Consider the following 14,656-nt stretch of genomic DNA (forward strand, 5'->3'; position numbering starts at 1 on the left):
TAAATGCTAACGGTTTTATGACAAAACTATTTGCCTGGACAGACATCCCAGCTCATTAAGTTAAACAAGTAACTCAAATTCTACTCAGTTTTCTGCACGAAACAAATTTTAAAGACAGCAGGGATCTGGAGGGGATTTATCTGCTGTTACCCAGAGAAGCCGGATCACAAGAAGCTAACCAGGAAGTTTACAGACTGGACATATTTAACCGTTATCACGTCACACTGTGTGGTGTTACCTAAATACATCTAGATATCAACCTGTCCTCTGTCACCGTTATCACGTCACACTGTGTGGTGTTACCTAAATACATCTAGATATCAACCTGTCCTCTGTCACCGTTATCACGTCACACTGTGTGGTGTTACCTAAATAAATCTAGATATCAACCTGACCAGACATCTGTCACCATTATCACGTCACACTGTGTGGTGTTACCTAAATACATCTAGATATCAACCTGACCAGACATTTGTCACCGTTATCACGTCACACTGTGTGGTGTTACCTAAATAAATCTAGATATCAACCTGACCAGACATTTGTCACCATTATCACGTCACACTGTGTGGTGTTACCTAAATACATCTAGATATCAACCTGTCCTCTGTCACCATTATCACGTCACACTGTGTGGTGTTACCTAAATACATCTAGATATCAACCTGTCCTCTGTCACCATTATCACATCACAATGTGTGGTGTTACCTAAATAAATCTAGATATCAACCTGACCAGACATCTGTCACCATTATCACGTCACACTGTGTGGTGTTACCTAAATACATCTAGATATCAACCTGACCAGACATCTGTCACCATTATCACGTCACACTGTGTGGTGTTACCTAAATACATCTAGATATCAACCTGACCAGACATCTGTCACCATTATCACGTCACACTGTGTGGTGTTACCTAAACACATCTAGATATCAACCTGTCCTCTGTCACCATTATCACATCACACTGTGTGGTGTTACCTAAATAAATCTAGATATCAACCTGTCCTCTGTCACCATTATCACATCACACTGTGTGGTGTTACCGAAATACATCTAGATATCAACCTGTCCTCTGTCACCATTATCACATCACACTGTGTGGTGTTACCTAAATAAATCTAGATATCAACCTGACCAGACATCTGTCACCATTATCACGTCACACTGTGTGGTGTTACCGAAATACATCTAGATATCAACCTGTCCTCTGTCACCATTATCACGTCACACTGTGTGGTGTTACCTAAATAAATCTAGATATCAACCTGACCAGACATCTGTCACCATTATCACGTCACACTGTGTGGTGTTACCTAAATACATCTAGATATCAACCTGTCCTCTGTCACCATTATCACGTCACACTGTGTGGTGTTACCTAAATAAATCTAGATATCAACCTGTCCTCTGTCACCATTATCACATCACACTGTGTGGTGTTACCTAAATACATCTAGATATCAACCTGTCCTCTGTCACCATTATCACATCACACTGTGTGGTGTTACCTAAATACATCTAGATATCAACCTGTCCTCTGTCACCGTTATCACATCACACTGTGTGGTGTTACCTAAATACATCTAGATATCAACCTGTCCTCTGTCACCATTATCACGTCACACTGTGTGGTGTTACCTAAATAAATCTAGATATCAACCTGACCAGACATCTGTCGCCATTATCACGTCACACTGTGTGGTGTTACCTAAATAAATCTAGATATCAACCTGTCCTCTGTCACCATTATCATGCAGTACAGAAGAGATAGTTCACAGCCCTAACCCTACTACCATAGGGCCCTGGTTAAAAGCAATGCAGTACAGAAGAGATAGTTCACAGCCCTAGCCTACTGCCATAGGGCCCTGGTTAAAAGCAATGCAGTACAGAAGAGATAGTTCACAGCCCTAGCCTACTACCATAGGGCCCTGGTTAAAAGCAATGCAGTACAGAAGAGATAGTTCACAGCCCTAGCCTACTGCCATAGGGCCCTGGTTAAAAGCAATGCAGTACAGAAGAGATAGTTCACAGCCCTAGCCTACTACCATAGGGCCCTGGTTAAAAGCAATGCAGTACAGAAGAGATAGTTCACAGCCCTAGCCTACTACCATAGGGCCCTGGTTAAAAGCAATGCAGTACAGAAGAGATAGTTCACAGCCCTAGCCTACTACCATAGGGCCCTGGTTAAAAGCAATGCAGTACAGAAGAGATAGTTCACAGCCCTAGCCTACTACCATAGGGCCCTGGTTAAAAGCAATGCAGTACAGAAGAGATAGTTTGGGACTCAAGAGTTGTCCTACCTCCAACAGGAAGTTGAACATGTAACTGAGGAAGGGGTTCTCGTCCTCTTCATCCTCCTCCTCTTCCTCTCCTCCCTCCGTGGAAGGCGTATGGAAGCTGGTGGAGAATTTGGAGACGAACTCTATCACGTTCTCCACAGCCGGTTCTCTCTTGTACACGATCATGGCATGTTTCAGGTACTGGATAAACTCCTCGTGGAACAACGTCTTGTCCTCTAACTAGAGACAGGACAGACAGACGGGGACAGACAGGCAGACACACGGGGACAGACAGGCAGACACACGGGGACAGACAGGCAGACACACGGGGACAGACAGGCAGACACACGGGGACAGACAGGCAGACACACGGGGACAGACAGGCACACACACGGGGACAGACAGGCAGACACACGGGGACAGACAGGCAGACACACGGGGACAGACAGGCAGACACACGGGGACAGACAGGCAGACACACGGGGACAGACAGGCAGACACACGGGGACAGACAGGCAGACACACGGGGACAGACAGGCACACACAGGCACACACACGGGGACAGACAGGCACACACACGGGGACAGACAGGCAGACACACAGGGACAGACAGGCAGACACACGGGGACAGACAGGCAGACACACGGGGACAGACAGGTACACAGGACAGGTTGGGTAAGGATGGTGGTTCTCTTACTGGTTATAAAGAGGATGAACAGAAACAGTGATTTAAACATGTGTGTGTGTACCTTGTTGTACAGTATGTGTGTGTTTACATAGGAGAGTTTTTCCTAGCCACCGTGCTTCTACACCTGCATTGTTTGCTGTTTGCGGGTTTTAGGCTGGGTTTCTGTACAGCACTTTGTAACATCGGCTGATGTAAAAAAGGACTTTATAAATACATTTGATTGATTGTATAGGTGTGTGTGTGTTTACAGGTGTTTGTGTGTGTTTATAGGCGTGTGTACCTTGTTGTACAGTATGTGTGTGTGTGTTTACAGGTGTTTGTGTGTGTTTATCGGCATGTGTACCTTGTTGTATGTGTTCTTGAGACTGGCCACCAGTTTAGCCTTGTTGTTGTGTCCTTTCTGAGCGCGTTGAAACGCCTCTTTTATCGCCAACTCATTTTCCCCAGTCATCTTTTCTCTCCTGGAGAAACAAAACGGACAGCTACAACCTTATCATTCAAACAAACACAGGCATTAAACTACACCAGCTGGCTAGTTAGCACAAAAACGACAATAAGCCTAGTTAACGTATTCTACAATGAAGGGAAACAGTCGATGTATGTGACCGGAAAATTGGGTTAAACATCCAACAACAAGCATTGTTTGTGGCTCTTCGACGTTAATTTAGTTACCTAGTAACGTTATTTAGCTACCTAGTAACGTTATTTAGTTACCTAGTAACGCTGTTTAGTTACCATAGCCAACGTCGTAGCAGCTACAGTATTAACGACGTTGGTTATCTAACTCTAGTTTTAATTAGCGAAACTTTCTTTAAAAATGACACCATTTCACTATTCCAGACGAATATCTCACCCGTCCTCTTCGGCTAGAAAAGCTCTCACATAAAGTCCCCTATTATCCAATTAATTAACCGTTTTAAAAGCTAAACAAATAAATAGCTGGCTAACGAAGCTAACCGGCTAATGTTTCTCATCCCTCCAGCCACTCCTCAAGCTCCCTACGGACAGGAAAAATATCGTCTCAAGAAGTACCAAAGAGGTTGGAAACCGGGGAATGATATGTTTCACAAAAGCATTAATATTGCCAATATAGTTTATTTCGTAAATAAATAACAGATCAATAATAAATTGCGATTTCCGTTTGTTCTTACTTGCTATTGACAACTCGAGTCGTTTCTGCGTCTGCCGCCTGTTTTCAAATGTAACTGCCAGTCTCGCGAGAGGCGAGATTTGTGTTGACAACGTCATTCCCCTTTTTTTTATTTTTTTATTTTTTTTTATTTCACCTTAATTTAACCAGGTCGGCCAGTTGAGAACAGGTTCTCATTTACAACTGCGACCCAGACCAAGATAAAGCAAAGCAGTTTGACACAAACAACAACACAGAGTTACACATGGAGTAAACAAACGTACAGTCAATAACACAATAGAAGAAAAAAAAAGGCTCTACCCAGCTCCTTGTAAAAAATATTTTTTCCCTCTCCCTCATCATGTGGCTTTCCGACCTTCCACAAGTCCGAGTGTGAATAATATTTGGGGTTTTTTTTTTACAACAAAATGGGAATATAAATAATTGCACCACCATCTAACCCTAAATAAACACCACTATCCCCAACAAACCCACCAGGATTGGGACAATAATCGGGAAGGTTGCTGGATCGAATCCCCGAGCTGACAAGGTAAAAATCTGTCGTTTTGCCCCTGAACAAGGCAGTTAATCCACTGTTCCCCTGAACAAGGCAGTTAATCCACTGTTCCCCTGAACAAGGCAGTTAACCCACTGTTCCTAGACCAGTTAACCCACTGTTCCCCTGAACAAGGCAGTTAATCCACTGTTCCCCTGAACAAGGCAGTTAACCCACTGTTCCTAGACCAGTTAACCCACTGTTCCTAGACCAGTTAACCCACTGTTCCCCTGAACAAGGCAGTTAATCCACTGTTCCCCTGAACAAGGCAGTTAACCCACTGTTCCTAGACCAGTTAACCCACTGTTCCCCTGAACAAGGCAGTTAATCCACTGTTCCCCTGAACAAGGCAGTTAACCCACTGTTCCTAGACCAGTTAACCCACTGTTCCTAGACCAGTTAACCCACTGTTCCTAGACCAGTTAACCCACTGTTCCTAGACCAGTTAACCCACTGTTCCTAGACCAGTTAGCCCACTGTTCCTAGACCAGTTAACCCACTGTTCCTAGACCAGTTAACCCACTGTTCCCCTGAACAAGGCAGTTAACCCACTGTTCCCCTGAACAAGGCAGTTAACCCACTGTTCCCCACGGTAGGCCGTTACTGTAAATTAGAATCGGTTCTTAACTGAATGCCTGGTTAAATGTTTTTTGTTTGAATTTGAAGAAATCCCTACTAGGTTAAATGTTTACTCATCCTCTCTCTCTCTTCAAGAACTTCTCTCAAAAACCCTTGTAGTTTTTCTGCACTAAATACAGAATTTAAAAATATATATTTTTGACATGGCTGCAGGAAAAAGCTGTTTCAGTTGTTTGAAAAATTCAAAATTCTTCAATTTATGTTATGGGGATTCATTCCCACTCAAGGCCACCCCCCCAGCCATCCACACCTAGTACTTTGTGCCTCCTCCGATTTTGGGGGTGCATGACGCCCCTGAAAGCACTATAGCGGGTTCTCTAGGCCCTCAGAGAATTGCGAATATAACCCCCTTCACCCCACAATGGACATTTATCCACCTGGGCCTCCATCACCCTGCCCCTCACAATGGACATTTATCTGCCTGGGCCTCCATTGCCCTGCCCCTCACAATGGACATTTATCCGCCTGGGCCTCCATCGCCCTGCCCCTCACAATGGACATTTATCCGCCTGGGCCTCCATCACCCTGCCCCTCACAATGGACATTTATCCTCCTGGGCCTCCATCGCCCTGCCCCTCACAATGGACATTTATCCGCCTGGGCCTCCATCGCCCTGCCCCTCACAATGGACATTTATCCGCCTGGGCCTCCATCACCCTGCCCCTCACAATGGACATTTATCCTCCTGGGCCTCCATCGCCCTGACCCTCACAATGGACATTTATCTGCCTGCCCCATCCATCACCCTGCCCCTCACAATGGACATTTATCCGCCTGGGCCTCCATCGCCCTGCCCCTCACAATGGACATTTATCCTCCTGGGCCTCCATCGCCCTGCCCCTCACAATGGACATTTATCCTCCTTGGCCTCCATCGCCCTGCCCCTCACAATGGACATTTATCTGCCTGGGCCTCCATCGCCCTGCCCCTCACAATGGACATTTATCCGCCTGGGCCTCCATCGCCCTGCCCCTCACAATGGACATTTATCCGCCTGGGCCTCCATCACCCTGCCCCTCACAATTGACATTTATCCACCTGGGCCTCCATCACCCTGCCCCTCACAATGGACATTTATCCACCTGGGCCTCCATCGCCCTGCCCCTCACAATGGACATTTATCCGCCTGCATGACATGAGCTGAGACTGCCATAAATACAATATTTTCTGAAATGTGAAATGTACTTATTTTATCTATTTTGAGTAAGCCTAAATGTGTTATTTATTTTTATAGACTTGCTAAAGTTTATAAAAAGCTGTTTTTGTTTTGTCATTATGGGATATTGTGTGAAGATTGATGAGGGGGATTTTTTATTTATTTTTAAAATCCATTTTAGAATAAAGGCTGTAAAGTTACAAAATGTGGATAAAAGTCAAGGGCTCTGAATACTTTCAGTGTGTCTCTATCTGCATGCCAGGCCGTCTGTCTGCCTGTCTGTTGTTTCCCGGGCTGCGAAGGCCGCAGCTGTTGGCGTGCTGGCAGCTGTACGGTAAGGAATGGAGGTCAGAACAGAACACACCCGTGGGAAGGGCACGAGGCTCCACTCTGTCTCTACTCACCAAACCGCTGTATTCCTGTTATTTAGGTCAGCAGCGGGAACTTGAGGATGTATAGAGTGACAGAATAGTAATGGCTATACAGCAGCTTGTATCACTACAGACCCTGGTTCGAATCCAGGCTGTATCACAGAGGTCTAAACTACAGAACCTGGTTCGAATCCAGGCTGTATCACAGAGGTCTAAACTACAGAGCCTGGTTCGAATCCAGGCTGTATCACAGAGGTCTAAACTACAGAGCCTGGTTCGAATCCAGGCTGTATCACAGAGGTCTAAACTACAGAGCCTGGTTCGAATCCAGGCTGTATCACAGAGGTCTAAACTACAGAACCTGGTTCGAATCCAGGCTGTATCACAGAGGTTAAACTACAGAGCCTGGTTCGAATCCAGGCTGTATCACAGAGGTCTAAAGGCACTGCATCTCAGTGCTAGAAGAGTCACTACAGACCCTGGTTCGAATCCAGGCTGTATCACAGAGGTCTAAAGGCACTGCATCTCAGTGCTAGAGGCACCACTACAGACCTTGGTTCGAATCCAGGTTGTATCACAGAGGTCTAAAGGCACTGCATCTCAGTGCTAGAGGAGTCACTACAGACCCTGGTTCGAATCCAGGCTGTATCACAGAGGTCTAAAGGCACTGCATCTCAGTGCTAGAGGCGTCACTACAGACACCCTGGTTCGAATCCAGGCTGTATCACAGAGGTCTAAAGGCACTGCATCTCAGTGCTAGAGGAGTCACTACAGACCCTGGTTCGAATCCAGGCTGTATCACAGAGGTCTAAAGGCACTGCATCTCAGTGCTAGAGGCACCACTACAGACCTTGGTTCGAATCCAGGCTGTATCACAGAGGTCTAAAGGCACTGCATCTCAGTGCTAGAGGCGTCACTACAGACACCCTGGTTCGAATCCAGGCTGTATCACAGAGGTCTAAGGGCACTGCATCTCAGTGCTAAAGGAGTCACTACAGACACCCTGGTTCGAATCCAGGCTGTATCACCACCGGCAGGTGATTGGGAGTCCCATAGGCGCACATTTGGCCCAGCGTCGTCAGGCCTGTCATTGTAAATAAACATTTGATCTTAACTGAGGTGCCTAGTTAAATAAAGGTTAATTAAAAAAAAATACAGGATAGAATGTGATATAGGATAGAATGTGATACAGGATAGAATGTGATGTAGGATAGAATGTGATATAGGATAGAATGTGATATAGGATAGAATGTGATATAGGATAGAATGTGATATAGGATAGAATGTGATCTAGAATAGAATGTGATATAGGATAGAATGTGATCTAGAATAGAATGTGATACAGGATAGAATGTGATATAGGATAGAATGTGATATAGGATAGAATGTGATACAGGATAGAATGTGATATAGGATAGAATGTGATATAGGATAGAATGTGATCTAGAATAGAATGTGATATAGGATAGAATGTGATACAGGATAGAATGTGATATAGGATAGAATGTGATATAGGATAGAATGTGATCTAGAATAGAATGTGATCTAGAATAGAATGTGATATAGGATAGAATGTGATATAGGATAGAATGTGATCTAGAATAGAATGTGATATAGGATAGAATGTGATACAGGATAGAATGTGATATAGGATAGAATGTGATATAGAATAGAATGAGATATAGGATAGAATGTGATCTAGAATAGAATGTGATATAGGATAGAATGTGATATAGGATAGAATGTGATCTAGAATAGAATGTGATATAGGATAGAATGTGATCTAGAATAGAATGTGATACAGGATAGAATGTGATATAGGATAGAATGTGATCTAGAATAGAATGTGATCTAGAATAGAATGTGATACAGGATAGAATGGGATACAGGATAGAATATGATATAGGATAGAATGTGATCTAGAATAGAATGTGATACAGGATAGAATGTGATATAGGATAGAATGTGATGTAGAATAGAATGTGATACAGGATAGAATGTGATATAGGATAGAATGTGATCTAGAATAGAATGTGATACAGGATAGAATGTGAATTAGGATAGAATATGATATAGGATAGAATGGGATACAGGTTCGAATGTGATACAGGATAGAATGTGATCTAGAATAGAATGTGATACAGGATAGAATGTGATATAGGATAGAATGTGATCTAGAATAGAATGTGATACAGGATAGAATGTGATACAGGATAGAATGGGATACAGGATAGAATCCCTTTTGAATTAAAACGTTGATAGAGGCTGTACTGGACCTAGTGAATAGGTCTAGAATAATAAATATGGACTTATTAAACAGACTTATCACTGGAATAGGCAGGGAGTTCACCTGCAAATACTCCTGATGAATCTATGCAATAAGTCAATTGATTAATTGAAAAGCCTTTCATCCTGTGTGCGTGTGCGTGTGTGTGCGTGTGTTTTGTGTGTGTGTGCGTGCGTGTGTTTTGTGTGAGTGTGTGTGTGTGTGTGTGGATCGACACTACAGCAGAACCGGGGAGGGGCGTAGCAGCACTGCAGCAGTGCGCTCTGCTCGAGAGGGAGAGCGCGAGCTGTCTACGGTAATGTTCCATACGCCCTCTCCGCCCCTGCTGCTCGAGAGACAGGTGGTCGGGACACATGCCTTCATCCTCGAGCGCTCCCCGGTTAAAAGAAGAAAACAAATCGGTTGACAGACAGCGGTGGGACTGCTGGCGTGAGGCAAGCGCGTCCCCGATGGAATTGGAGCCGGTGACCTCCGCGCAGCGAGCACTGGGCAGAGGAGAGAGAGGGGAAAGCAAGTTGGCGAGAGAACCTCACCGATTTACGTTTACGTTTCTCACCATGACTATTGCGCTGGCTGCTTTTCCGCCGCAGCGGAGGGGATTGTTATTCACTTACAGAAGGAAGAAACACACAAACCTCTGAGGCAAACCGGAGAGAGAGCATTACCGGGAATTTCGTTTTGTTCCATTATTCATTTGGATCCTAATAGCTGGTGGAAGTTGTCTCGTGGGGATTATGATGTCTTCGGGTGCCGGTAAAGCCCCGCAGCCCCCCGGGCCAGGCTCCGGTAGCCTTAACGGGACTGCAGCAGACTTGCCGAACATAGAGCAGGAGCTGTATGACTATCAGATGCATGGCAAGATGTGCAAGAAGATAGCTCAGCTAACCAAGGTATGAGACAGGGAAGATAGAAGATATAGCTCAGCTAACCAAGGTATGAGACAGGGGAGATAGAAGATATAGCTCAGCTAACCAAGGTATGAGACAGGGGAGATAGAAGATATAGCTCCACTAACCAAAGTATGAGACAGGGGAGATAGAAGATATAGCTCAGCTAACCAAGGTATGAGACAGGGGAGATAGAAGATATAGCTCAGCTAACCAAGGTAAGAGACAGGGGAGATAGAAGATATAGCTCAGCTAACCAAGGTATGAGACAGGGGAGATAGAAGATATAGCTCAGATAACCAAGGTAAGATACATGGGAGATAGAAGATATAGCTCAGATAACCAAGGTAAGATACATGGGAGATAGAAGATATAGCTCAGCTAACCAAGGTAAGAGACAGGGGAGATAGAAGATATAGCTCAGCTAACCAAGGTATGAGACAGGGGAGATAGAAGATATAGCTCAGATAACCAAGGTAAGATACATGGGAGATAGAAGATATAGCTCAGATAACCAAGGTAAGAGACAGGGGAGATAGATAAAAGGTAAGACTAGACAGAGAGATAGCTCAGCTAGGTAAGACTGGATAGAGAGATAGCTCAGCTAGGTAAGACTGGACAGAGAGATAGATAAAGATAGCTCAGCTAGGTAAGACTGGACAGAGAGATAGCTCAGCTAGGTAAGACTGGACAGAGAGATAGATAACTCAGCTAGGTAAGACTGGACAGAGAGATAGATAAAGATAACTCAGCTAGATAAGACTGGACAGAGAGATATATAAAGATAGCCCAGCTAGGTAAGACTGGACAGAGAGATAGATAACTCAGCTAGGTAAGACTGGACAGAGAGATAGATAACTCAGCTAGGTAAGACTGGACAGAGAGATAGATAAAGATAGCTCAGCTAGGTAAGACGGGACAGGGAGATAGCTCAGCTAGGTAAGACTGGACAGAGAGATAGATAAAAATAGCTCAGCTAGGTAAGACTGGACAGAGAGATAGATAGATAACTCAGCTGTTAAGACTGGACAGAGAGATAGATAGATAGATAACTCAGCTAGGTAGACTGGACAGAGAGATAGATAACTCATCTGGTAAGACTGGACAGAGAGATAGATAGATAACTCAGCTGTTAAGACTGGACAGAGAGATAGATAGATAGATAACTCAGCTGGTAAGACTCATGACAATGTGGTTATGGCTCCTCCATCTTCCCACGTCCACTCACTCTGTGTGTAGATGACAATCAGTGTGTGTGTGTGTGTGTGTGTGGTGCCTGAAGTTTGACTGGTCAGCGTTTGTGTCTGTGTGTATTACAATTGATGTTCATCAGCACTGGTAGGCTGGCCCTGTCTGTCTGTCTGTCTGTCTGCCTGTTTGCTCGCCTGTCTGTCTGTCTGTCTGTCTGTCTGTCTGTCTGTCTGTCTGTATGTCTGCCTGCCTGCCTGTCTGCCTGCCTGTCTGTCTGTCTGTCTGTCTGTCTGTCTGTCTGTCTGTCTGTCTGTCTGTCTAAAAACATGCATTATAAAGTCTTAATGAAGCCTTCCTGAACCCACTATAACACCTCTATAGATCCTTCATTGATCCCTCAGAACCAATGATCTCTTCTAAAAGGCCTGGGAGTCGTGATCCATTCTCCTGATGCAGGAAACAAATCACTGGTGGTCTGTTTCTATTGGCTGATAGTGTTGCTATTAGAAGGTGTTGGTCTGTTTCTATTGGCTGATAGTGTTGCTATTAGAAGGTGTTGGTCTGTTTCTATTGGTTGATAGTGTTGCTATTAGAAGGTGTTGGTCTGTTTCTATTGGCTGATAGTGTTGTTATTAGAAGGTGTTGGTCTGTTTCTATTGGCTGATAGTGTTGTTATTTGAGACAGGCAGGCAGACAGACAGACAGACAGACAGACATGAGGTAGGTCTAAAGATAACTACTAGCATGCTGCACTATGTAGAAAACGGAAGGGAGGAGGGAAGGGAGAAGGGAAGACCCCCCCACACACACAGAGGTTATAGGCCAGTGTTCCTCAACTCTGGTCCTCCAGTACCCTACACACACCTGATTAAACTACTGGTTAAACTACTCCTCCAGTACCCTACACACACCTGATTAAACTACTGATTAAACTACTGATTAAACTACTCCTCCAGTACCCTACACACACCTGATTAAACTACTGGTTAAACTACTGATTAAACTACTCCTCCAGTACCCTACACACACCTGATTAAACTACTGGTTAAACTACTCCTCCAGTACCCTACACACACCTGATTAAACTACTGGTTAAACTACTCCTCCAGTACCCTACACACACCTGATTAAACTACTGGTTAAACTACTGGTTAAACTACTGATTAAACTACTGGTTAAACTACTGATTAAACTACTGGTTAAACTACTGGTTAAACTACTGATTAAACTACTGATTAAACTACTGGTTAAACTACTGATTAAACTACTGATTAAACTACTGGTTAAACTACTGGTTAAACTACTGATTAAACTACTGGTTAAACTACTGGTTAAACTACTGGTTAAACTACTGGTTAAACTACTGATTAAACTACTGGTTAAACTACTGATTAAACTACTGGTTAAACTACTGATTAAACTACTGATTAAACTTCTCCTCCAGTACCCTACACACACCTGATTAAACTACTGATTAAACTACTGATTAAACTACTGGTTAAACTACTGGTTAAACTACTGGTTAAACTACTGGTTAAACTACTGATTAAACTACTGGTTAAACTACTCCTCCAGTACCCTACACACACCTGATTAAACTACTGATTAAACTACTGATTAAACTACTGGTTAAACTACTGATTAAACTACTGGTTAAACTACTGGTTAAACTACTGGTTAAACTACTGATTAAACTACTGGTTAAACTACTCCTCCAGTACCCTACACACACCTGATTAAACTACTGGTTAAACTACTGGTTAAACTACTGATTAAACTACTGATTAAACTACTGGTTAAACTACTGGTTAAACTACTGATTAAACTACTGGTTAAAATACTGATTAAACTACTGATTAAACTACTCCTCCAGTACCCTACACACACCTGATTAAACTACTGGTTAAACTACTGATTAAACTACTGATTAAACTACTGGTTAAACTACTGGTTAAACTACTGATTAAACTACTCCTCCAGTACCCTACACACACCTGATTAAACTACTGGTTAAACTACTGATTAAACTACTGATTAAACTACTGGTTAAACTACTGATTAAACTACTGATTAAACTACTGATTAAACTACTGGTTAAACTACTGATTAAACTACTGGTTAAACTACTGGTTAAACTACTGATTAAACTACTGGTTAAACTACTGATTAAACTACTGATTAAACTACTCCTCCAGTACCCTACACACACCTGATTAAACTACTGGTTAAACTACTGATTAAACTACTGATTAAACTACTGGTTAAACTACTGGTTAAACTACTGATTAAACTACTCCTCCAGTACCCTACACACACCTGATTAAACTACTGGTTAAACTACTGATTAAACTACTGATTAAACTACTGGTTAAACTACTGATTAAACTACTGATTAAACTACTGATTAAACTACTGGTTAAACTACTGATTAAACTACTGGTTAAACTACTGGTTAAACTACTGATTAAACTACTGGTTAAACTACTGATTAAACTACTGATTAAACTACTGATTAAACTACTGGTTAAACTACTGATTCAACTACTGGTTAAACTACTGGTTAAACTACTGGTTAAACTACTCCTCCAGTACCCTTCACACACCTGATTAAACTACTGGTTAAACTACTGATTAAACTACTGATTAAACTACTGGTTAAACTACTGATTAAACTACTGATTAAACTACTGATTAAACTACTCCTCCAGTACCCTACACACACCTGATTAAACTACTGGTTAAACTACTGATTAAACTACTGGTTAAACTACTGGTTAAACTACTGATTAAACTACTGGTTAAACTACTGGTTAAACTACTGGTTAAACTACTGATTAAACTACTGATTAAACTACTGGTTAAACTACTGATTAAACTACTGGTTAAACTACTGGTTAAACTACTCCTCCAGTACCCTACACACACCTGATTAAACTACTGGTTAAACTACTGATTAAACTACTGATTAAACTACTGATTAAACTACTGGTTAAACTACTGATTAAACTACTGATTAAACTACTGATTAAACTACTGGTTAAACTACTGATTAAACTACTGATTAAACTACTGGTTAAACTACTGATTAAACTACTGGTTAAACTACTGATTAAACTACTGATTAAACTACTGGTTAAACTACTGGTTAAACTACTGGTTAAACTACTGGTTAAACTACTGATTAAACTACTGATTAAACTACTGGTTAAACTACTGATTAAACTACTGATTAAACTACTGATTAAACTACTGATTAAACTACTGGTTAAACTACTGGTTAAACTACTGATTAAACTACTGGTTAAACTACTGGTTAAACTACTGATTAAACTACTGATTAAACTACTGGTTAAACTACTGATTAAACTACTGGTTAAACTACTGATTAAACTACTGGTTAAACTACTGGTTAAACTACTGGTTAAACTACTGGTTAAACTACTCCTCCAGTACCCTACACACACCTGA

General features: G+C 42.5%; 2 protein-coding genes across 11 annotated transcripts in view; one reads left to right on the top strand and one right to left on the bottom strand.

Annotated features, from left to right (window-relative positions):
* The window catches only part of ncapg (non-SMC condensin I complex, subunit G), a 67,956-nt gene extending 63,705 nt beyond the window's left edge, over positions 1-4,251 (bottom strand). For 2 of the 7 annotated variants that reach the window (XM_090188705.1, XM_090188700.1), the window contains exons 1-3: positions 4,124-4,251; positions 3,316-3,433; positions 2,306-2,524 (exon numbers count right to left, since the gene is read on the bottom strand). In XM_090188705.1, coding sequence (XP_090044831.1) covers positions 2,306-2,524; positions 3,316-3,423 — 327 coding nt within the window. In that variant the 5' untranslated portion in view covers positions 3,424-3,433; positions 4,124-4,251. Of the gene's footprint in view, positions 1-2,305; positions 2,525-3,315; positions 3,455-3,825 lie in introns of all 7 variants that reach the window. The other 5 variants (XM_090188706.1, XM_090188702.1, XM_090188707.1 and 2 more) reach the window with 3 other exon arrangements.
* A 5,074-nt stretch (positions 4,252-9,325) lies between these two features.
* Positions 9,326-14,656, top strand: part of fam184b (family with sequence similarity 184 member B) — a 42,003-nt gene continuing 36,672 nt past the window's right edge. For all 4 annotated transcript variants that reach the window (XR_016484063.1, XR_016484064.1, XM_090188709.1 and 1 more), the window contains exon 1: positions 9,326-10,000. Coding sequence is in view for 2 of the 4 variants with exons in the window: in XM_090188709.1 (XP_090044835.1) it covers positions 9,845-10,000 (156 nt within the window). In the remaining 2 variants the exon portion in view is untranslated. The remainder of the gene's footprint in view (positions 10,001-14,656) is intronic.

Source organism: Oncorhynchus mykiss, chromosome 10, assembly GCF_057628025.1.
Source record: "Oncorhynchus mykiss isolate SJ-2025 chromosome 10, ASM5762802v1, whole genome shotgun sequence".
In the NCBI taxonomy this organism is placed as follows: domain Eukaryota; kingdom Metazoa; phylum Chordata; class Actinopteri; order Salmoniformes; family Salmonidae; genus Oncorhynchus; species Oncorhynchus mykiss.